Here is a 23,881-nt window from a genome sequence, read left to right as displayed (position 1 = left end):
GTGTGTGTGTGTGTGTTTACAAAAATATTTTGTTTTAAACTTAAACTTTTGTTAACAGATAGAAAACCTCACAGCTCACCTCTATTTCCATTGTAAGTGCAAATGCAGGGCACTTTTTCTGGTGGATTCCATAATCTAATACTGCCATCTGCTGAGCAAGATAGTAAGTGATTCTTTATACCGCTATAAGCAAGACCCCAGACCGCATCCGTGTGAGCAATTAATGTGCCAGCTAGAACGTTTGGCTCTTTAGAAAAAAAGAAAAACAAAATTAATTAGTCAATCTTTTGAGCATTTCTAACCAGCATCCCAAAAGATGTATGGGTTCTTATAATGATCTTATTTCTTGTCTCCACAAATGGCTTCGGGAAGCAGCACTGGATGAGTGCTACGTGGGTCCTACCTAGGCTTCTGAGCTATGGGATGCCACAGGGCACCAAACTGTCTCCAATGCTATTTAACATCTACATGAAGCCAATGGGAGTGGTCACTGGAGCAAAGTGTCATCAGTACGCTGATGATACCAAACTCTATTTCTCACTAACATCTGATTGGGAACAGCTGAGAAGGCCCTGGACTAGTGTCTGAATACAATGGTGGGCTAGATGAGGGCTAAAAAAGAACAGTCTGACTCCTGGCAAGACTAAGACTCTGTGGGTGAGCAGTTAAATTCCCACATCAAGGAAGTTGGAAAGCTGCCTGCCTAGATAGGATCCAGCATTGCCACTGCAGGCAGAGGTGTCCTTCATGGCTACGAGTGCCTTTCACCAATTTTAATTGATTGGATAATTATAGCTGTTCCCAGATCAGCATAGCTTGACCGCAGTTGTCCATGCATTGGAAACCTCACAGTTGGATCACTGCAGAAACAACCTAAGTGGATTAAACTACATTATGACATATTTCAATAATGCTTACCATATGTATCATAAGGATCCACATTTGGGCTAGGCATGTTCCACCATTGTATAGTTGCATCTATTCCACCACTAAAACACTGCTCTCCATTGGAACTAACTGCCAATGATAATACAGGTCCACTGTTTTAAAACACAAAAGCAGTACATTAAATTCCAAAGTCAATTTTGCTTTATTGTTTTAAATATCAAAGATTGAGTAGAATATCAAAATTACACTTTTAAACACACATACTTGCTAATAACCTTACAATTTTGTTAAATAGTGCAAAAGCCAAGAATCAGCATTAAAACATGAAAGATTTGAGAGGAAAAATCCTATTAGTAGTACAATTGGAACTATTAACAGAATAGATACTAAGGACACATAAGGTGCTCATTTAGAAAAACAGAAACTCAACTAAATCAAGAACTTAGGAACAGCTAAGAACTTAAAGTAAGTATGATTAGTAATTTAACAAACTCATTTGAAAAGTTATGAGAGAGAAGAGCAAGTTACCAGCACACACAAAAAGCTGCTTCCATTCTTAATACACAACATATCCTTATTTCATCCCACCACATAACATAAACAGTACTTCGTTTATCAGAAACAAGGGAACAAACACATCTTACATTATCTTGTCACTTCAACTTTTAACACTTCATAACCATAACCATAACCAGCAGTGAACAGCATGGTGTGATGGCATCACTCAACAGATCTCTGGTTGGTTGCATCACTGCTACTTACTGGGAGACAACGCTAAGGTGGCGGTCAGCACAAGCACCTTGGCAAAGTCAATCTGGTGCTCCTATTGGTGCATCTGCACCAAGCCAACCTTGCCCCTCCTCCTCTATCTCCCAGGAAGCAGAAGTGACAAAACCAGCACCTCGCTCCAGACAAACCCTGAGCGCTAACCATCGTTTGTTCTAGGTGTACCGGCAGTGGTCTGCCTGTGGAATCTATGTATGAGAACATGGAGATACTTACATATGGGATCTAAATGTGTATATAGGTTCCACATCTAAAGAGGCACTCCTGTAAGAAAGGTGTCAGAAAAAAAGAGGTCAGCATAATTGATCTCCCCCAATATGACACTTCCAGCGACTTCTCTCGACAGTATTTAAATGTATACTTGCTTTTTGGCAGGAACTGTCTTTTGCAAGTTCCAAAGTTTTAGGGTATGGTCCTCAGAGGCCGTAACCAGCACAGGCTCTACAGGATGAAAAGCTAATGCCCGCACTCCATCGAAGTGGCTGCGTAGCGTATACTTAGGATTCCATGTTTTCCGAAAGGCATCTTTGTTGGCTGGCAGCTAAAGTAAGAATGCATATTGTTAACATCTAAGTAAGAGAGGCACACGGCTAAAAGCTTGTCGGCTGTGGCCTCTTCATTGCCACATGTATCACAGAACACAAACTGAAGCATAAGTTCAATAAATGTTATCAAGGAATCTGTTCTGCTAGGATTGCATTGCAATGCTGTGGAATGACCTTCAGTACCAACTCTTGCATTTTTATAAGAATACCGATAACGTATTTCTTTTCATTTTGAAAGCAGGTTTTTCTAAATCTGCTGCTTGTCTAGAAAATGTTGAGGATTTATGACAGCCTCCTGAAGTTTTAGTAAACACAAGCTACCTAAGAGGATTTCTGATGGTTAAAGAAGACAAACTTCCATATCCCATTGTCCTTCTCCTCCCCTAATTCCTATCTTTATTACAACACAATACATCATACCTGAGTCATCTTTCTTTCACATCGTCTCAGTTTATATATGTGTCTCGCTACCTTTTAAAGGATTTTGATTATAAAAACCTTTTCGGGATGCACTTGAAACAATGTAAATACTACAAAGATACTGTCGTTAAATGCCAACTACAGTAAGTTTCTTGTTGATTTTACAAGAATCTTATCTGGTGTGTGTCATTAATACATTTTATTGTGGAGACCTATTTATAATAATCATATGAAATAATATGCATGGTGCATAGCTGCAGACCTACATTATGTGGAACATTCTAAGAATGTACTACTGTTAGATCTATTTTAAAATAAAGTTGTACTTACATCGTAACTGTAATCTGCATCATTAGCTACAGTCAAGTCTGCAAGGTCCCCAAGGCCCAGAACACTTAACAAAACGTCATCTGAACCCATAATAAATGACTTGCCCCCTCCAGATGGAAACGTAATTGGCTCAGCTACAAGAGACAAAAAATAGTTTATTAAGATCAGGAGATTAAGAATTGGTAAGATTTTAATAAGAACCAAGAATTAAAGCTCAACGATTCCCCAAAAGAAGTATATTTTGCATTGGCACATTTACATTTATATGTTAAATTTCATCAATAAAACATGGTATCTACTAATAAATCCCTTCTTACATATTTGTAGTCACTAACATCTGTAACTATAATAATGCTGTAATTTTTTTGTTTCCCTTTCCACACATTGATTCCCCTTTTGAGTATAATTTTACTGATCTGTTTTATTGATTACTAATGACCATGAATAAGCAAGAGATAAATATTGCATCAGAGCTGTTTCAGTTTCGTTTAATATTCACTTACCTTTTCTAACATGCCATTATGCACTGTTATTCAAAATGAAATTTGTGCCTTTCCCCCCTCAAATAACCTTTCACTGAAAATATAAAATAGTTGCAATCCTATAAACAATGTAATCCCTCTGAGTAAGTTCCACTGAACTCAATGGACTTACTTCTTAAGAAGGCATGGACAGAATTACCAAACTACTGCCTCACTGAATATTTTTAAAAATCATGTTTTGATTTGTTTTAATAGAGCAAATGAACAGTGTCTGTACTTGATTATTAAGAGATAAGATGAAGAGGCATTCACTCACTTAAGCCTAGGGTGAAATTCAGTAGAAGTGAAATGGCTTTAAATCCAGCACATGCTATATTAAGAGAAGGGGATAGGAATTTTCTCCAGTTGTCCCTTCCTACTTCAGCCTCCTGCACCCCCCAAAAAAACTTTTCCAGAGGGTTGGGGGACCCTCCAGAATAGCATGGAAGGTGGCCGTGGGGGCTGAAAGGGAAAGGGAAAATCAGAGACAATCACTCCCTTTTCTCTTAGGTTAGCATATGCTCCCCGCCCCCAAGCAAAAGCCGTTTTCAAGTGGAACAGCATTCCACCAGATTTCCTCACTAATTCCTACTTTATTTTTCAATAGTTTGCTAAAAATCAGTGAAGTGGCGCTTTCAAATGTATTTACAATTTCAGAAAATTGTTTTCTTTTAAGAGAATTTAACCTGCTTTTGGACCAACATAACATTCCATAATGTCACATTTTCATTTTAGTTTTCTTTGTATCTTTACTTTCAAAAGCAGGCATCATCAGGCTACCTATCCTACAGACTTTTCTCTACTTCCAAATCTGAAGGAATCAGTTTTCAAAGCATGCACAATTGTTATTTAGACCAAGCGATTTAATAATTAATTATTTTTAGAATGAATACATTGACTATCTACAATATGAGGAAGTCTAAATTTTGTCAAGTTTGTATTTTCCTGATACTGAAGTTCTAGCAGAAGTAAATGAACAAAATAACCAGGAGAATCAGACACAGCAAAAAGAAAACAAAACTTTAAAAATCTACTGCTGCTGTTAATAGACTATACAACTAGCAGTGGGAAAGGAAGGCAAAGCTCAAAACAACATGCTATTTTCACATTATGCAGCTTGCCAAAAGAATAAAATTCCAACATAAAGTACAGGAATGCTGCACTCTAGTGAGAGAATGAAGTCACACATCCAATCCATCTATGTATATAAACTGATCCATCCAGCTGCTCTACATTAAAATGACTACCTCCTTCCAATGGTTTATTTCCTAATTTCTTTTCTTTTTTAAAGGATCAGGCTGGGGAGTTGCTTCAAGGTAGTTCTGTGCATCTTTAGAAGAGAACTGATTCCCATGATGTGCCATTTGCACAAGACTGCACATACAACTTTTGCTGTCAATACAGGACAACTAACAGTAACAGTGCATAAGCACAAACCTTGTTCAAACACCACATACTAAGGGTTTTGCCTGGCCAACATATGAATATCAAGGAAAACCTCATTTTTTATTTTTAAGATAGACCTGTCCTTAAGATAGGATTTCCTTTGTTTTAGGGAATATTTTAGGAGCAAATTTGGGACTAATTTTGAAAACATCAGAACACGTACTTTGATTACCAACGCTAAAATGCTGAGCTAACAGCATTTTATTTCAGATGGTGAGCAAAGCACAAATAATTTCCACTGAACACTGGTGCAATATGTTTGGATAAGGACAGACTTTTTTAAAAAAAATATCCTCAACAAAGTATAATTAATAAAACTTCAGAGAAGGGTATCATTTACCAATTTACCTTATTGTTGCTTAATATTTGCTATGCACCACTGTTATATTATTAAGCTTTATAATCAAGTAAACATACAAAATCTGGGTATTGATTTCTGTTATACAAGACAAAAAAGCTAAAGGACTGAAGTGGTATTCTTTCGCAAAGCCATGTTGCCCAGCAACAATGGCATCTAAATGTTAGCACTGGGTTTGGAGGGGCTATACAAGTGCGGTTTTAAAAGAAAATCTTCTAAAAATAAAATAAGTAGGTGAATTTGTTGTACCTTCCTCTGCTCTTGCACCTTCATGATCAGTCATTCTAGAAGAGGGTGACCTAGATTGATTAATGACTCCTGAAGGGATGTGGGGTAGCTCATCATCGCCCAGATCAGCTATCATGTCGTGCAGTTTAGTCCTGTTGACCCCTGTAAATTAATGTCAGCAGCAAAGGTTCATTTGATTGCCACCGCTTGACCTGACAGCCATTTACACACCCAGTTTGCTAATCAATATTGTTGTTTGAATGTAATCTCGTTATAAGACACATGATGGTGTGTGTGTGTGTGTGTGTGTGTGTGTGTGTATTTACATGATGTTGTGTTGGAAAATGAATTAAGATCTCTTTTTTAAAAAAGGGATTCCAACTTGTTCTTTGTGTAATTGCTATTTGCGGTGCTTAAGATAAAAGAGAAGCTTGAATGTTTGAATTCCCTAAGAATGTAATCCTTGAACAAATGCATATTAATTATATATTGACAAAAAAAATCCAGTATTTATATTAAAAACTAGCATCACCAAGAAAGAACAAACTTTACCAAAAGAAGGGACAAAAGTAAAGGTGAATAGGTGGCTGGGAGGCAACAAACTGTTAACTTTCCCCTTTTGTGTTTTTAAATAGGTAATTGGGCAATTTAAAAATATTCATCTACCACAGTTGTAAGAAATTTTAGTAGTATAAAATAATTCTTGTATCTGGAAACTTGGCTTCAAATTAATACTCTGGCCTATAAAGTGCTTTAAACTAAAATGAGTGCAGAATCTCCAAAGAAATTTTCATAAATAATAAACCATAATCATAAATTTAAAGTCAGAGAGATAGGAGGTGGAGTCTCCTCAGTCTGTTTTGGCCGACAGAACTACCAGTTCTTCTTCTTAGCCAGGTAACCACAAGTCCTTCATTACAATAAATAAATTTCTCAATAAATTCTAAAACTACTCTTTTCACTTCAAGATCCCTACTCATCCAAGTTTTACCACTAAATAAAACACAATGTCCTTAGATTACAAAAGATGGAGTTATTCTACACAAAGCGAAATAAAAGACCGTGCCATTTTTTACTGACACTCTAAAAAGTGCTATATATGTATATACTAGGGTTGCCAAAACCCATTACATTCCCCCCACATTAACTCACTACATTCCCCTTCCCACTCCATGCAACTGCTAAATTCACTTTTCACCTTCCCAACCCCATTTCTGATGACACCACTACTCACTTCTATTTTGTGGTCCCTCTTTGCACTAGTTTTTCACTTTTACCCCGTGTCCTCCTCCCACTGTCAGTATGTTTAAGTGACAAAAGACAAATCAGCTTTTAGTTACTATTCCAAAATTATGAACAGCCCTTTCATTTAGAAAGAACACGGGTCACCCTCACCAAGCTTTTAATGCTTTTATCTAATATTGAAACTTTTATCATCTCTGCACTTTTCTGAAACTATACAAGATATGATTTTTCCACTTCTATACTGAGAAAAAATGATGGACAGTACGAACTTGGAAGGACACAGTTGCTCTTGGGACAAGGAGTTGAGAGACACCTGCAAGCATATCTGAACAGTGAGATGAGCCAGAGGAGAGCTGCAGAGTGATATCCCGCAGGCTATAAACACTAAAGTGCTAATCATTTTAAAACCAGGACCTTGAGTAATCATAAGTCTGTATTGTAAATAGAACACACAGCCTAGTCTTATGGCAGTTGCCAACTGTCTCAAGAGAAAGAATGCAAGAATGCTGGCAAAACAGGGAAAGGATAGAACAGGGGGTGCTCAATCATACCCTAAATGCTAGTTTCTAAGGATTTGAAGTGGGTCTCACTTTGCCCAGTGATTCTGTCTGAACAAAGAGATGATGTGGGATATGGGTAGAAACAGAGATTACTGTGTTCCGTGACAGGAACTCCATAACTGCTATGATTCTTAAATGAGACCTGAAGCCCTGTGTCATCTTTACTTGGGAAATGTGGTACACCTGAATGTTCTCTGAATTACAAGAGTGTACTGTGAACAGCACTACCAAGAATAGGAGTGTGAATGAACATATTTTACAAGTCAGGCTACCCAATTGGTGAAACTCAAGAGCAAACTCTGTACTTGTCACATTGAAATCAATATAGAACTGACATATCATCATGCTATCTTCTACCTATTAACATTTTCAGAGGCAGTCACTGGAAGTTCCAACTATTTGTTATGTAGTGATCAAATCAGAATGTGATGAACCATTTTTGTATTACTGTTCTAGTACAGTTGCATTCTTTGTGGTTTTTGGCTGCCTTGGTTCTGTTGGGAAAGGAGGGATATGCATTTTTATATAAAGACATTTTTCTTTAATAAATCAGATGCATCCTGTTGATTTTTTTTTCTGTTGAAAAGCCTGAAGTTATTTTAGTAGCTGCATCACCTGGGAATATTACAAGCAGAGGACACTGATTCCCTAGAACCAATGAAAACAGCTGTGCCCGTAATATCCAGCTGTTCTGATTTCTAAACTCTTGTAGAACCTCTCTACATTTTTTGGTTTTCTGTAGATTTGCAACATGTACACCATTTCATTACTATTTGTGAGGAAATAGACACCTTACTGCAAAAACAGTTCATTAGTCCAACATTTTATCCTATATACTTTAAATATATATGCTGCAAAATAGTTTGATGTGGAAGCAGAGTCTGTCTCCAAACATATATTGCAGCTCCATAATAACTTTACAACAGACGTCTCTGTATTTGTCAGCACAGGATGGAGTTATATAATGGGCATGGGGCATTTCCTGAGGAGGCAAGAGAGACCCATTCAGAATAAAGTATTTAGTATTGGATTAACCATATAATGCAAGGAACATGCAACACTATTTTTAAAAAATGAAAAAATGCATGCACAAATCTATTTATAGTGTTAAATGTTTGCATACAAAGCCAATCTAGCATCAATATTTTGCTACAAGAGTACAAAAGATACGCTTTGATAATAGCATTCCTATGCATGCATTTGTGGAAGAAAATCTCACTGATGGGTTTAACTTCTGAGTACACAATTATAATTGGGCAACAATGTCAAATCTACAGACTGATGTTTATATCTAATGCTGTTTGTGTGTGAGCAAAACAGATATTTGCTTTCACCTTTCTCTCTCTCCCCCTACAGACCTCCATGCACCCTCAAAATTTGTTTTAGAAGTTTAGTGAACATTCTGAAGCAGATTTGGGGGCAGGGGGAGAGGAAGTCTGTTCATACAGTGTTGGATTTGCCCCCTGTATATATTTTACATTTCTGCTTCTTCTGCCTTAAGTCTACTTTCTATCTTGACCAAAGTTTATTTGGCTAGGCAGTGTTTCTCAAACCCCAGCTTAAAAACCCTGGCTATGTTCCAAGTCCTCCAAACTATTGCTGCAGAATATGAATGAACAGAATTCTTGGAAACTGATGTGTTTAAGAATCTGTGGACTAGTGAACTAATCCAACACTGCCTAAGATGAGAACTAGAATAGGACATCTCAAACTAGTTGGCAGGGCGATAGCAGTTGATGTGGCTAGAAGCTCCGATCTGTTCCTTGACTTTCTGCCGCTTCTATGGTTATCACAGCAGGTTTGGTGATTACAGTGCTAAATATTTGCTCATGGGAGGAAAGTGTCTCTATCTATGCTGCAGGATCCTTTCCCCATTTCAAGTTCATACTGTGTGTTCCACCACTGCCGAGTTTGAGAATCACTGAGATTCTCAGATTAAAAAACGAAAGACTGATGCAGACTCTTGTCATCCCAGTAGTGTTTGAGGGAAGAAGATGCTGAATTTATCAGCCCCACACTCAGCATGGTGAAAATTAAGCTACAAAATTAGCTGCCAGGGCTACTCATACAGACTTGCTTGATCGTCAATAGGAGCAGCTCCTTCTGCACCGACAACTATCCTTTTCCCAGAGTTCTCCATGATCAGCAGAGAAAGGATAAAACTATTACTTCTGGGTGGCTTTTGCAGAAGCAGCACGAGACTCTTCGTGCTGTTGACAAAGCCACAGACAAAGCTCAGCCCCTTTTGCTACTTTCATTCTTCAAAGTCAGCACAAACTGGTAGAAAAGATAATGTCCCTCCAAACCCTCTGCAAGCATGAGGATTTTGGGGGCAGTTTGATTCCCACTTCACTTCATGTGATATTTTAGCAGTAGCAGTGTGAAGTGCAATGATATATGGCTCCTCCCAAGTCCTAGTACTAGTCCATAATTAGTAAGCCAAGCCAAAATCTGCAGACTGTTGTTAGAAATACCTTTCACAGACAGAAAACTCTCTTGCTTCCTCAAAGTCCTTTAAAAAAAACAACTCTACTAACTTTGGCAAACAGACAAAGGAAGACACAACACTATTAATTTGTCTCAGGTTTCAAGTTCTCATTTTCTTTCCAAATTGTTCCTAAGCAATGCTGAAGCAACTGGTCCACCTCCTGCTCCCTTCACCAGGTTAGCATATTTAAATTTCATTTGAGATGTAGTTCTGATTTGCATATTTATGTTGGAAAGTTAAAGTTGGTTGCCCCCAAATAGCAAAGTGTTAAAATGGAGCAGTAAAAACAGAATACATTAAAAAAAACCTGTCAAAATTCAGAATCTGCACTTACTCTTTACCCCTTTCTTCCCCTTTCGTTCCTTCTTGTACTGTTCCTTCAGTTTACTTATTAGTCCCTGGTCTACATCCCAAACCTCAGCAGTTGGGGACAGGTCATCTTTGTCTACATGCAGCATATTATTGAAACAAAAATAATCAGCAGTTGGCAATGCAAGCTGTCTGTGAGTGTTATAGGTTAATCATCAATACAAAATGTTATTCAGTTACATTTCAGTATTATAAAGGTGCAGTTTGTTACTGTTTTGCAAAATGCTTCCCTTTTGGTAAAAAGAAATATTCCCCACACATTATAATAATTTGTCAACAGTAAAGAAGAAAAACTTCTTTGCATTCACTGATATGAAAAAATTAATGGATTAACACTAATGTATGAAAATACTGCATCTTTAGTAAGACAATATTAACAAATTATTCAGCCAGACTTAAATAAGCAAATCAATATTTTCCATGCAATACAACTCATGAATGTGCAACTGAATTAAGTGTCAGCACCATTTTGTTCATGAAAACTACCATGCATTTCTCCTCCGGTCTTGCTCTACATGCAATAAGATCTAGTAGTGCTAAAACACATCTAAATCATCATAAAGGGAAGGGGTTTTTTTGTTTCAGGTTATTAAAAACATTAACAAAATTCCTAGTGTTTCCTTTTTCCTTTTTTTAATTAAAAAAGTGCACGAGTTCTATGTATGCTGTAACTCAAGCAGTCACGACAAATTCTGGAAAAAATAAAGTGATGGAAGAATAGGCTTGTCTACATTTATAATTTAAGTAATGAACATTAAAGCATTTATACCCATATTATAAAACACATTGCACAGAACTTCCACTGAAGACACTGAGTCTGTATGAAATAAGTTTGGGTATGGTGTTATCTTAAAGGAATTAGCACAGGCACACTTAGTTGACAAAGCTTGTAAGGAAAGAGAGCTCACTTCCACTCTACAGCAAGGTCAATAGATGTGTTCTGAGCATATGAAACATAAATATTTTAATGAACTAGTAAATCATGATCCAAGGTGGATTTTTGTAAGATTAATGCTTGTGCTCTACTTACTTGGAACTAATCCCTATTGAACTCAACAGTACTTACTTCCAGGAGCACTCAGTGAGGAGTGGTGGCACCACACAGCTCGTCTCCTCAAAGAGGCAAGTGAAGTCAATGCAAAGTGGGCAGATCAGTGGAGTCTAGAGGCACTGCAGCCCTACTGCAACTAAACAGCTCCAAGCTCTCTGCTGCTGGAAAGCCAGGTGTGCAGCTGTGCTCCTCCTCACTGCCTTACTCCTGCTCCTTTCTAAGTATATAAAGGATTAGGTTGCAACTTAGAAGTTCCCAGCCAGCATTCCTATTAATATAGTGTAGCAAGCATAAATACCCGATTTCTTTCCTAAACAATGAAGTACTTCTTTGTTTTATTCAGTCTCTATTCCTGTTTACAAGATAGTTCCCACTTCCAGGATAATACACATTATAAGCTTAGGAATAAGTGTGCACTTTCTTCTCTATCTTACTGTGAGAAGAAGTTGACTTGGGAACTAGGAGATTCTGCAAGATAGAACCTGGCTGGGTTCAAACAAACAAAAAAGAGCCACTATCCACCATCATTTGGCACTATATCCAGCTACTTATGAAGGAGCAGATAGCTGGTGATGTAAAAGTAGAGGGGTCCACACCTGATTTCATCAAAACAAGTGTGATCTGAATACTCTCAAAAGTTTTAACCAAATGTTATGATATTATTTCTGCTTCAAGTGAGTAAGTTATTTAGGATCAGGTGGAGAATCAATTTAAATGCTATATTTAATAATAGGTGTTCAGAAGGACACTTTAATGTTGCTTCCTCTCTACTAGAAATCAACCATTAAATTAAATTATGATGATCCCCACGTGACCATAGGAATGATGCTTACACACTGGGCTTAAACATGGTTCACTGAAGGAAGACTGCATTTTTATAGTTGCCTGAGCATGGGATAAAATTGCATTAAAAGAACACAAAAGCTGCTACTAGAAACACCTAAGGAATGGATCCCCAAGAAGCAATTCCAATTGGTGGCAAACATACTATTCAAGTATCTGCTGAATAAAGTCTATTACAACAACCAATACCTGTTGGCAGACAAGGGAGCAAGCATGGACTGAGATCATATGCTAACCGAATGGAATGAATCCTTTTGCAATATCCAAGACTTTTCTTGCTGCCACAAAATTATTGGGGAAAGGTGCTAGGACTTCACCAAGACAGCAACGTGAAATGCACAGGGTGGATGCTGAAACGAGTTTCTTCACTTCTCTCTCCCCTTTGTTCCTTACACTGAATAGGTAGGTAAACATAAAGGTAAAGGACCCCTAGACGGTTAAGTCCTGTCAAATTTGACTATGGGCTACAGCGCTCATCTCCACTTTCAGGCAGAGAGAGCCAGCATTTGTCTGCAGATAGTTTTCCAGGTCATGTGGCCAGCATGACTAAACTGTTTCTGGTGCTGAGTACACTAAGTACTACCAAAGGAATGGGAAAGGGTCACAGCTCAGTGGCAGAACATCTGCGTCACACGCAGAGGGTCACAGATTCAGTCCCCAGCACCTGCCAGACAAGCTGGAAAGTACTTCCTGTCTGAAACCCCAAAGAGCTGCTGACATTAACTATAGACAAAACTGTGCTAGATGGACCATTGGTCTGACAGATTCCTATGCTTTTATATTAATAATGATACAACTCTAGTTAACTGATCAAATTTATCTGATTTGTAAAGCCTATGTTCTAGTGATGAAGAAGCAGCTGTACTTAATTCGAGTTCTTCTCACCCAACATGAATTAGGAAAGAGTCAATTTCATTAGATTTTGCTCAATTTTTAAAAAATAAAGGATTACGGTAACTCCCTATGGGCGGATTTATGTGGGCATCAAGAAAACAATCTGAAGTGGCAACACATTCAATGGCTTTTATCTTAAGAAGCTCTTACATAAAGGGTCTGGCAGTAGGAGACCTTTGTTCCCCCCAGTTTCCAAAAAAGCCTCTCCTGAGATATGGTAGACGGGCGTGGGATTCAGCAGAGGCTCCCCACAGGAAAAAGGGGGATAGAATGGATTCCCCCTGCAGCTCCCAGCAACACCTTTTCAGGGGATTGCATGGGGAAGGAGAAATCTGTGAAAATCAACTATCCATTTTCTTCATTACGAATTCTGTTTGTCATGAAGGTCACTTCTTGGGAAGATGAAGAGAGCCAGTCACCACTGGACAAATGCCTCCAATAAAGCTGGTTAGGAAACTCTTCAAGTAATTTGCATGTGCTGCTCCTCCTCTCTTGCAGGAGACCTAACTTTCATTTTTTGTCCCAACCTTGAAAGATGCTTTAGAAAACTACTGAATACAATCTTTACAACAAGAATAGGTGGTTTGGGGGATCCAGGCACTATAAAAAACTCTAAAACAGGGCCAATCTTTGTTCCCTCCAAACAAGTATCCAAACAAGAGTCCGAAGAATAACAACAGATGGGGAGGCATGCAGTGGGAGGTGAAGCCAAGCCTCAAGGGAAAAACTTTCTTAAAGAAGGAGCTGGAAAAATAAAGGAGCTAAAAACAGAGGAGCTGTGAAAAATAGGGGGGATGTAGTTTAAATTATTTCTGGGTGGGCAAAATGAGAAAAATCAGCTTCTGCCCCGAGTCAGATAGGAAACTAAACTGAAGCCTAGAAGAGATGAGGAGTACAAGCAAATTACTTGAAAAGCTTCCTATCTAGGCCAGTTGGAAATATTAACCCAGTTGTGACTAGCTCCCTTCATCCACCAGGAGAATTTTACTGAGCAGAAGTATGGTTAATCACCCAGTGGAGGGGTGAAAAACAGACAATACTAGGAGAAAAGGTAGATTGTTGCCCAAGTGGTACTTGAACCCTCATTATCAAAAATAACTAAATCGCAATATAAATGCCGAAACAGGCACAAGTAACAGATGTGGCATAAATCCCACTTAAAAGAAAAAGCAGCAAACCCAACAGGAAATTTTATCTTTGCATTTCAAATGGTATTGCTAATAGTTGGAGCCAAGCTTCACCTTTCATACACGGAAAGGCTCCTTATGCCCATAGACTGCTTTTGATACAATGGGGAAAAGCTGCTTGTTTGCCTGCCGGACTCTGCTGATTTCTCCCAACCTCTGCAGCCCCCAGTGCCACCTTCCTACACAGCTCTGGAGGGTCCCCCAAGCCTCTGGAGCAGTGTCAGAAGTGGCACAAGGAGCTGCAGACAAAGCAGAGAACCTCCCACCTGCTGACAGGAGCACCCCTTGCACCAAACTCTGTTGACTGCAGGAAGGGCATGGCTGGGACTGCTGAGCTTTTCAGCGTCTGCCTCCTCTAGGTTTCCCATTCTGAAGTTCTCAGCCAAGGGCCGGAATGAAAACCATTACACAGCTGGGAAGAGCTGATTAAGACCGTATTGCTCAAAAATGGGAACAGTTGCCTATCAGTGATGGGGAAATCTAAAAGATACAGGAATCGTGAAGATATGGCATTACGAAATATCAAGCAGACTGAACTGGATCAATACTTTTTGACACCTAAATAAGTATGGCTCTGCAGTTTACAATCCCAGCGGGATGCTTCCGCCAGCATAAAGTCTGGAGTCGGCCAAGCATCTTGGCATAAGACTTGTTCCATGACTTTTAGATAAACACCTAAACAGTGGCCTAATTTTTTTAAATAAATGGTGGATTAAATTAGTGTTTGATCTTTCTATTTCAGCATTCTGAACTCTTGATTGAAGTGCTACAGCTCAATACAAAAACTAATACTGCTAGTTCAAAAAGAAAAGTTTTATGTTATAAAGCCAAGTTTGCCACACAAATCCAGATAAATTAATCAAAGTACAGAAACACTTTAGCATGCTCATCTACTCAATTTCTAGGACATTAGGAAGTGGGTAAAGACCCTTACATTTAACACCCTGGGTGTTTTGAGCAGCACTAGCCTACATTGTTAACAGATTATAAAGGCTTTCAGCTCTACACTTCCATATAAGCAGTCACAACAGACACTTTTGTAGCCTTTTATTATATGTGGAGTTCTCTGAATTGGGGCAAGCGAATTGAATTCAGGAAATAAATTTTACTATTTGCAAATTAGGGAATAAAAGCACATAAATAAGTGCTATCTTTGCAACAAATAGCTTACTTTATATTACACAATACATCTATAGTGATCTCACTTCTGATACTTTGTTTATAACTACAGGCACCTTGATCCTAGCTATCTTGCTTGAAAGTAAGTCCCATTGATTTCAATGGAACTTCCAGGTAAGTATGCTTTTTTTACTATTTATATTATTGCATTATTTTAAAGTTCATTATATATTCTGGGAAAAGATAACCAATTTAGAATACTAAGCTGCCGGTCTTGCCAACAGTAAATGCACCATCTGCTTCAAGTATTAGTTTATCTTAAACAAATAAAAACAAAACAAATTACTTATTTAAAAAACCACCCAAATGATTGGAAACTTTATTATCTGCTTAAGCAAGGAAAGAATAGAAGATATAGGATAAGAAATAAAAGGTTGACCACCAAACTTAGGCTAAAATTCTAAGAAATAAGAGCACACAGGGAAATGGAATACAAGGAGAAACAGATGTCATACTTAAATCTGAATACATTTAGACTTTTGTAATTAAAGAGTATGAAATCTACCATTCATTCTTTTTCCCCCTTTCCTTTTTTATAGCATCTGAATACCACAAATAATTCAGTTTTTGGTTTTGATGCATATGTGTGGGCACACAGAGAATTATCTTTAAGTTTTATGTGATTGTTTCTTTACACTTCTTACCCCATTCTGTCCCATCTCCTGAACTCCTTGCCTCTCCAGCTCCCTCTCCATCTTCTGCAGTTACCAAGAAATCAAACTCTTTCAAGGCTTCTTCTGTGTCTGGATCATCTGTTAGGTCAGCTGCTAGCCCTTCATTTCCAATCTAAAATAGATTGTGACATAATCAGTTTTAGGGACAATACACTTTGAGAAACCATGTTTTTTAGGTTCTCCCCCAAGATTGCCATTTGGTGTACTTCTGAATACAAATATCATTTTGTCTAAAATAAAGAGCAATGCATTAAATGTACTTAATCCATTACATGTGTTTGTAGAAAGGGGCTTCTTAGTTTATTTTTGTTTGTTTGTGTTATGTATTTTGGGTTGTGAACTACTATGTGAAGGTCAGATGATGGGCAGTATACAAATAAAATAATAAATATGGAAGGAGATTAAATTGTGCTATTATTCTACAGCTATGTATATGAAGTTAAAATCTGCAAGGAATTGTTTTAGTGCTGATAAGGAGACACACTATCTGAAAACACAGGTTTGTGATTGTAGTAGAGAACCCTTTTTACTACTGATGCCTCCATATTATTAACCCCTCAAACACTCAAATTTTTCTTCATCTAATCAGTTGTTTGGTTCCCCACCGGTGGATTGGCACGATGTACATGAGAATGGGGAACCAGACACACTCCTCTCCCCACTTAGAAGGCGTTCATAAGCTATTGTTTTTACTTTCCTTTAACTGCTGTGTTGTCTGGTGCAACAAACTGTGATGAAGGCTAATTTCAAGCAAGACAACTTCAAACCACTGTTTTAAATCTAGCTTGTTGAAGCTCACCATAACTAGAATAAATCACAGTTGCTAGACTGGGCAAAACAGGAAACCACGTAAAAGCAGATGCATAAGCTTTCAAACTTCTCCTGTCAGCCACATGAGAGGAGTTCAAGGCTCACTGCAGCTTGTGCATGTAGCACTAAACTGTGGGTTACTGTGATGTGCAAAAGAAATGGTTTACTTAGTTCATTTATACCACCCGCTTTCCTCAAAGATGTTCAAGATAGTGCACCTTGTCATCTCCCTCACCATATATCATCTCCCTCACCCTATTTATCTTCACAGCACTGTGAGGGAGATTAGACTAAAATAGAGATTACCATAGGCCACCCAGTGATCCTCATAGCTGAGTGGAGATTAGAACCAGGGTCTTTCCAATCCTGGTTCAACACTCAATCACCATGCTATATTGACTTTCAACCATCTGAACAGATATAAGGGAGCATTATATGTTCTACATTTGAATACATTATGTACCTATTCCAGCCAGTTATTTTCAGCCTGCTTTACCTCAGTTCAGGGAAGCACTGCAGAAGTTACAGTCTTAAACTCTTCAAGTAGGTTCAATTAACTTTATTCCAAAATCTGTTGGATTACTAGCTGTGTACTGACAGTGGTAATAAGATGACCCTATCTGTGCTGTTGGGTTGAACAACAGAACAATAAAACTAAGACTTTTTTTTTACTTTGTGTTTTTTATTTATCCGGTGTTTTTCTTTTCCGTCTGCAATATCTTCTATCATGTCACTCTCTTCTTCTTCATCACTATCATCTGCATTTTCCAAGAAATTAAATGTTTCAAGAACATCACCAGGGTTCCTACAAGAGAAAAATATTTTCAATGTTGGTAAACAGCTATGGCTGCTTTCTGAATTAAGATTCCATGGTCAAGAAAACCCTTTAAAAAATCTCATTGATATGCACAAAGACAACAAGGAATATGGGATTTCAAAGATTTCTAGCTAAATTTTCAGATTTTTCCTCCGAGGATTTGGCACACAGAACAGGTATTTTTGAATTACTGCCTCACCTCCTTCCACTTTTTTATTCTCTAGGAAGGCAGGGCAGTATGTTGCTTTTTTCTCAGTCTGTAGCAGGTTGTCTGTGCCACAGTTTGAAGGAAGTGGTAAAAAGTGTCAGGTCTAGAAGACAGCAAAAGCAGGATGGTTGCTTCTAGTATCTCCAAACTAGACCAAAGATCCCCTGAGGAAAGTAAGCAGCAATTCACATGCAATGAAGGCCCAGAATGCTTCTCACTTGAAAATAGAAGCACCCTCTAAGTGAAGAAACACATCTTGGATTTATACATATTATAATTATCACTTTCTAATGCAGTAGATTCTCCTAGATAAAAAAGATGTCAGTTTTTAGGTACATATAGACATCTGCTTCAGCCAAAAGACATGATATGTTTTTTAAATGAATAAATAAAATTGCATTGCCTACCTTTTATTGTCCTGTCCCTTTTGTTTTGATTCTCCACCATTAAGAATCTGTTCCAAATTTTTTGTCTCCACTGAGCCATTTGGTTCTGAACTGGAAAGCCCAAGTAAAGACCTCACCCTCTGTGACCGTACATCCAATATTGTATCTGTGTAACCTACTTCCTGAAGATACCTAATGAATAAGAGTGAAAGCATTATCTTCATATACATACACAAACTCCCACATATCTAAATAAGATGTGCTTTACAAGGATTTACGGTATCAATACTGAATTGTTTTGGGTTTTTAAAAACAAATTACTGAATTGCCTCCAGGCTCTATTGATTTGCACTTCCAAGTGTTCCTTCCCATGCAACACTTCCCCATAAGAAAGACATATTTTAAAATACTTGCTTCTATGTGTATAGGCTACCATAAGCGATCATAAAACAATCTCAAAATAAAACAATACAGTATATATAAATATATGAAAAGTATACAAATGTAACACTTACTGTCTTAATAACTGTCTGCCTTGCTTCCAGGTTAGCTGACTATTATGAGGTACTGTAGGAACCTCTGTATCTTTGGTTTCTTCTGAAATGCAAAATAACACTTTAGTAACACTTTCACTGCAAATCTTGTACAGAATGCGGCACACAGAATAGTACATTTTACTTATTCTATGTCCTGTCGATTTTATTTTGATGAAGATTCTGCTCCATTAATGATCTGGTTTAATTTGTGGGGTTTGTTTGTTTGTTTGTCTTTAAGAGCCATTTGGCTGCAAAGTAGAAAATGAAACAGTGACAGAAAAACTAATTCTATTTTTTAGTTGATATGTTTTTTATCGCTTCTGATTGCACATAAAGGTTACATGTTTGAATGCTCCCCAGTTAAAAATGCATGGGAAAGCAAGCATATTTGGAAGACTACGCTATAGCTTCTGATATGCATATACTCCTGCTATGCCAACTTTCCATGTGAACGTTTGTTTATACATGGGGATGCACTTAAATCCTGAGAAAGTAACAGCCAAGGAATTTTTGCTCTTACTCCATACAAGACTCTGCTTTTTCAAAAACTAACAAGATACTTTATGGACCTGTTCCTTTTTATCTTCCCCAATTTTTCCTGAGGACTTTATACTTTTAGCAGAATATCATTTGTGAATTTGCATGCGCACATGCGCATGCAATACATACTCACTTCTTTGTTTCTCGGAATCTCTGCTTTCCTGTTTTTTCAAATATCTGGATATCATACTATTAGGGCCATCTGAAGGAGTGTTTCCACACACCCCATCATTCAGCCCAGGTACTGAGATCTATCTCTGATTTATAATCATACTTATAAATCATACTGAAAATTAATCACAGCATAAAGACAAGAAAAACTAGCATAGAAATAAATTCACTTGGATCTGTACAAAGATACTGCTTACACAGTTGGGAAGGGATTTCTCTCTATATAAAAAGTGAGCAATAGAAGAATTTAAACTAAATTCAGCGGTTGCAAATAGTTTGTTACCTGATTCAAAAGTTGGCATTTTCAAGTCACCTTGGTTCAGTTCTGTGCCATATTTTAGTTTATGATATTTTGCCCTTAAAAAATTAAACATAAACATATTGATCAGCAATGAAAATTAATTCCCTCTGTGTTTTCCCACTGCATTGCATCTAAAAGCAATGCTCACAAAGACACATGCAAGGGGAATCCTTGTCCCCTTCTTCTCTCTGCAGCCCCATAAAGCTTCTTCTATAGGTCAGGGAAAATCTTTCGCGAATGGCCTCCACTCTCAGGAGATTCTTTCCAGGGGGCAGAAGGGAGAAGGGCAATACGGTATGAGTGCTGCTTCAGATGTAACATACTACAAATTAATATTCCTGTTACCTACATATCCATAGCAGCTATTTCTGGCAGTTGGTGTTCTCTAAAAAATAAGAACCACAAATGTACAACGGAAAAATAGTTTTACCTCATTTCTCTAACTGTAAAACAGACACACGTGACTCTGCATACAGCCTCCAAAATTTTATTTCATGTAATGACCTAGTGAAAAAGGTAGGAGTACCAAAAGAGTCACCCACTTCCTAAAACAAACAGGAAATTGTAATCATTAAATGACTAAGCAGATGTCAGGCACTGAAATGCCAAGGGAAAATCTACTCTCAGTGGCCCATCTAGTCCAACATCCAGTTGTCACAGTGGCCAACCACAGGTGCCTGTGGAAATCTGCAAGCAGGATCTGCGCACAAGAGAACTCTCCACTCCTGCTGTTTTTAGCAACTGGTATTCAGAAGAATACTGCCTCCAGTAGCCATCACGACCAGTAACGCTTGATAGGTCTATCTTCCACCTTCCACTGTATGTTATGTGAAGAAGTACTTTCTTTCCTGAATCTATCAACATTCATTTTCAATGGATATGCACAAGGTTGAGTGGTACAAGAGGAGAGAAAATGTTCTCTATCCACTTTCTCTATGCCTTGTATAATTTTATGAACTTCTATGTCACCTCTTACGCAGGTTTTCTCTAAATTAAAAAGTCCTCCATCCTGCAACCTTTCCTCACAGGGTACCTGCCCTTGATCATTTAGTTTCCTTTTTCTGAACCTTGCAGTTGAGCTACAACTACCCATCCATTTTGTTTCTATTTTAAATGCTGTGTTTGAGGATGGTTAAGTATATGCTAAACAGGGCATTGTTTGAACCCAGTGACTTCCTGCCTTCTATTAAAGAGAGTGGAAGTGTAGAATTCTTAACTGATGGTCTAATCATTTTCTGCTTGCACAACTATACTGCATTGAAGCACTGTAGCCATGAAGGCTTGGCTCTCTTGCATTTTTAAAATTTTCATTTCTATAAACTCCTATTATTCCTGTAAGTCTCAAGCAGGCATGCTTCTTTTACAAGCTTGCAACTTCCCTATTAAGTCAGAAAATGTTACTTTCCCAAATTGTAACAAAATGTCTTTTTCATTTCCTTTAAATTATAACTTTTCAGAGATTTTACTGCTTCTGTTCAGTCATTAGATACTGTTTTGCAACTGTCATGATCATTACTGCAGCAAAATTCTTAAGCTGGAAGCATTCACAATAGTGCTGTCATAGGAAAAAAGGAGGCTTTCCACATATCTGAAAAAAATGGAATGTCACATCTGTGGGATTTTAAATACAGTGTCCAAGTATACTCATAATCTGACATTGTTCATCCCATCAGGCTCCTTTATTTATCACATCTGTGACAACACGTTACAGTAAGAATTATTATAAGGGAGAAAAGGCCCATGGATTAATTTCCATTAATCAAGTCTTGGTAAGTTAAAATACTTTACATTGCATACAAAAACACACACATAAAAGTGGCAGCCAGTGTTGCACAGGCAGATTTTCACTTGCAGAATGGGACTTCCTCTTCCTCCTTTCCTGCACAGCACCCAACATGCCCCCAAAAATGTGATCTGAATGTCAGCAGAAAAGAAGTCCTGTTGTGCAAGCAGAAATCCACTGCACGATTAGGTGGCTATCTCCCTAAGAAAATAGTGCAGAGTGGAATTCAGAAACAATCCCAGTGTCTGCAACAAAAAACTGATGGCAGAAATTGCTGATGTGAGTTTCAATGTTGAACTAAGTTGTCAAAGCACTTCAAGTAACAGGAGAGTTTATTTCGGGCAGATCCAACTCAGAAATGAGATTTTACCATGTAAACATTAAGTGGATTGCTTTTTCCCTTTTTCTTTTAGTCAATATATTTTCTAACCTGCGGCCAATTTCCTTACAGGAATTGTACATTTTAAAATATCCAAAAAATTTCTCAGATTAGAGAAATGGTACACATACCTTTCTTGTTTTAATGCATATTCTAACATTTTTATTCTTCTTACTAAATCTTTCTTCAAGTTTTCTTGACCTTTTCTTTCACCTTGCAAAAATGCGATCCGAGCCTGAAAACATAAAAGTCAAATTAGAATTTTCAATTCAAGTCTCTTGTTCACATATATCATCACTGAATGTATACTCCTGCCAGAAGTTTTCAAGGCATATATTCTAAGTTTTATTTTTAAAATTCCTGTAATAAACAAACAAATAAACAATGAGTAAGATCCAATATTAGTCATCCTCAGAACATACCCACTGAGCTCAATGGACTTAAGTTATATGTGACCTAATAGAAATTCCTGTTTTGTGAAAAAGTAAAATGATTTAATAGTCAATTAGAATGACCAATTTCAACTGATGTTACTAATCTGCCAGGTGTTGCAGTTTTTAAAAATAATAATAGGATGCCAGTAACAGCACTAAAAATAAACCAAACGATTTTAAACACACACGCACACACACACACACACACTATTTCCAATAAATTCCAGTAAATCAAATTCTACAGTCAACATAAATGTTCTTTCAAAACCCTCTGAGAGATTAACCAGCTTGTCAAAGATTTTGCATTATTAATATAGTTGACAACAGAAGGAACAGGTCTGCACACTTGACTCACATATAAAATGTAACAGTAAAATCTGGATCTATTGTGTTTATCCTGCATATGATATCCCTAAACCTGTGCTCTATTCCTCACTTTGAAGTGACAGAAAAATCTCTGGGGTAAAAGAGTTCCCATATACAAATAAATGAAGTGCAGCCTTGTCAAATGCAACATTATATTCTGGCAGAAAACATTATACTCTGACACATAATTAGCATGTCCTTTCCAAACAGGATCATTAGTATCTACTTTTAAAGTTTTATGAAATATTTATGAAATTGGACCATAAAGTATTCATTGGTTTGGATTCAGAGGTGCACAAGAAAAATTCCATTATCGTGGAATTTCCTCACACCTTCAGCCATTATTATTATTATTATTATTATTATTATTACCATCATCATCATCATCATCACAATACAATAAGATAACAATTACAAAAAAAAAATAAAAACAAGAGAATGGAGTCCTCTCTTAAAGACAATTCTCTTTTTTTAATAATAATATTTATTAAAGTTTCAAAAGAATTACAAAAATGAAAGAAGAAAAAGAAAACAAAAAATACAAAATACAAAATACAGAAAAAGTAAAAAAGCAATTAAAAACATTTCAATCTTTCCATATCTTATCTTTCTTTTACTTATTTCCCTGACCTCCTCACACCTCCCTCTTTTGTATTCTAGTTCAATTGTTGTTTCAGCAAGTCCTTACCCTTTTTGCATTTATCTTGATACTTTATCGTAATATATTATAGCTTTGCATTTTTACATGTTAACAATCCATTTTTACATACCCCTTAACCACCTTATTGCTAATACCACTTAGCTTCATTCCAACCTCCCTCTAACATTCCTTAATTTTACAGTGTTTCTGTAAATAGACTTTAAATTTCTTCCAATCTTCTTTTACCGACTCTTCTCCCTGGTCTCAGATTCTGCCAGTTCTTAAAGACAATTCTCAGCCCCCACTTCCAACAAAAGGTAGCAGCTCCTCCCAGCTCTCACCTGGCATCTTTCCTTTCTCCTCCTAACCTCTCACCCTGGAAGACCAACATTACCCTGTCTCCCACCCATGAGTACACAAGCCCTGGAGCTTAACAAAGGCCCTAAATATATCCACTGAAAAAAGAAAGAAGGCAAAGAATGTGAAAAGAAGAAAAAA

At 37.4% G+C, this 23,881-nt stretch overlaps 1 protein-coding gene across 4 annotated transcripts in view; it reads right to left on the bottom strand.

Moving 5' to 3' along the window:
* STRN3 (striatin 3) overlaps nt 1-23,881 on the bottom strand; it is a 44,423-nt gene that overhangs the window by 6,679 nt on the left and 13,863 nt on the right. The window contains exons 2-14 of one of the 4 annotated variants that reach the window (XM_079954551.1): nt 22,075-22,178; nt 19,764-19,837; nt 18,749-18,830; nt 18,255-18,425; nt 17,495-17,627; nt 15,983-16,124; nt 10,150-10,260; nt 5,544-5,684; nt 2,970-3,103; nt 2,040-2,215; nt 1,891-1,938; nt 919-1,040; nt 80-247 (exon numbers count right to left, since the gene is read on the bottom strand). In XM_079954551.1, the coding sequence (XP_079810677.1) occupies nt 80-247; nt 919-1,040; nt 1,891-1,938; nt 2,040-2,215; nt 2,970-3,103; nt 5,544-5,684; nt 10,150-10,260; nt 15,983-16,124; nt 17,495-17,627; nt 18,255-18,425; nt 18,749-18,830; nt 19,764-19,837; nt 22,075-22,178 (1,606 nt within the window). The remainder of the gene's footprint in view (nt 1-79; nt 248-918; nt 1,041-1,890; nt 1,939-2,039; nt 2,216-2,969; nt 3,104-5,543; nt 5,685-10,149; nt 10,261-15,982; nt 16,125-17,494; nt 17,628-18,254; nt 18,426-18,748; nt 18,831-19,763; nt 19,838-22,074; nt 22,179-23,881) is intronic. The other 3 variants (XM_079954553.1, XM_079954552.1, XM_079954554.1) reach the window with 3 other exon arrangements.

Source organism: Podarcis cretensis (genome assembly GCF_951804945.1).
Source record: "Podarcis cretensis genome assembly, chromosome: 1".
NCBI classification, from domain to species: domain Eukaryota; kingdom Metazoa; phylum Chordata; class Lepidosauria; order Squamata; family Lacertidae; genus Podarcis; species Podarcis cretensis.
The sequence above is the reverse complement of the archived record's forward strand: the minus strand, read 5'-3'. Positions and strand labels throughout refer to the sequence as shown.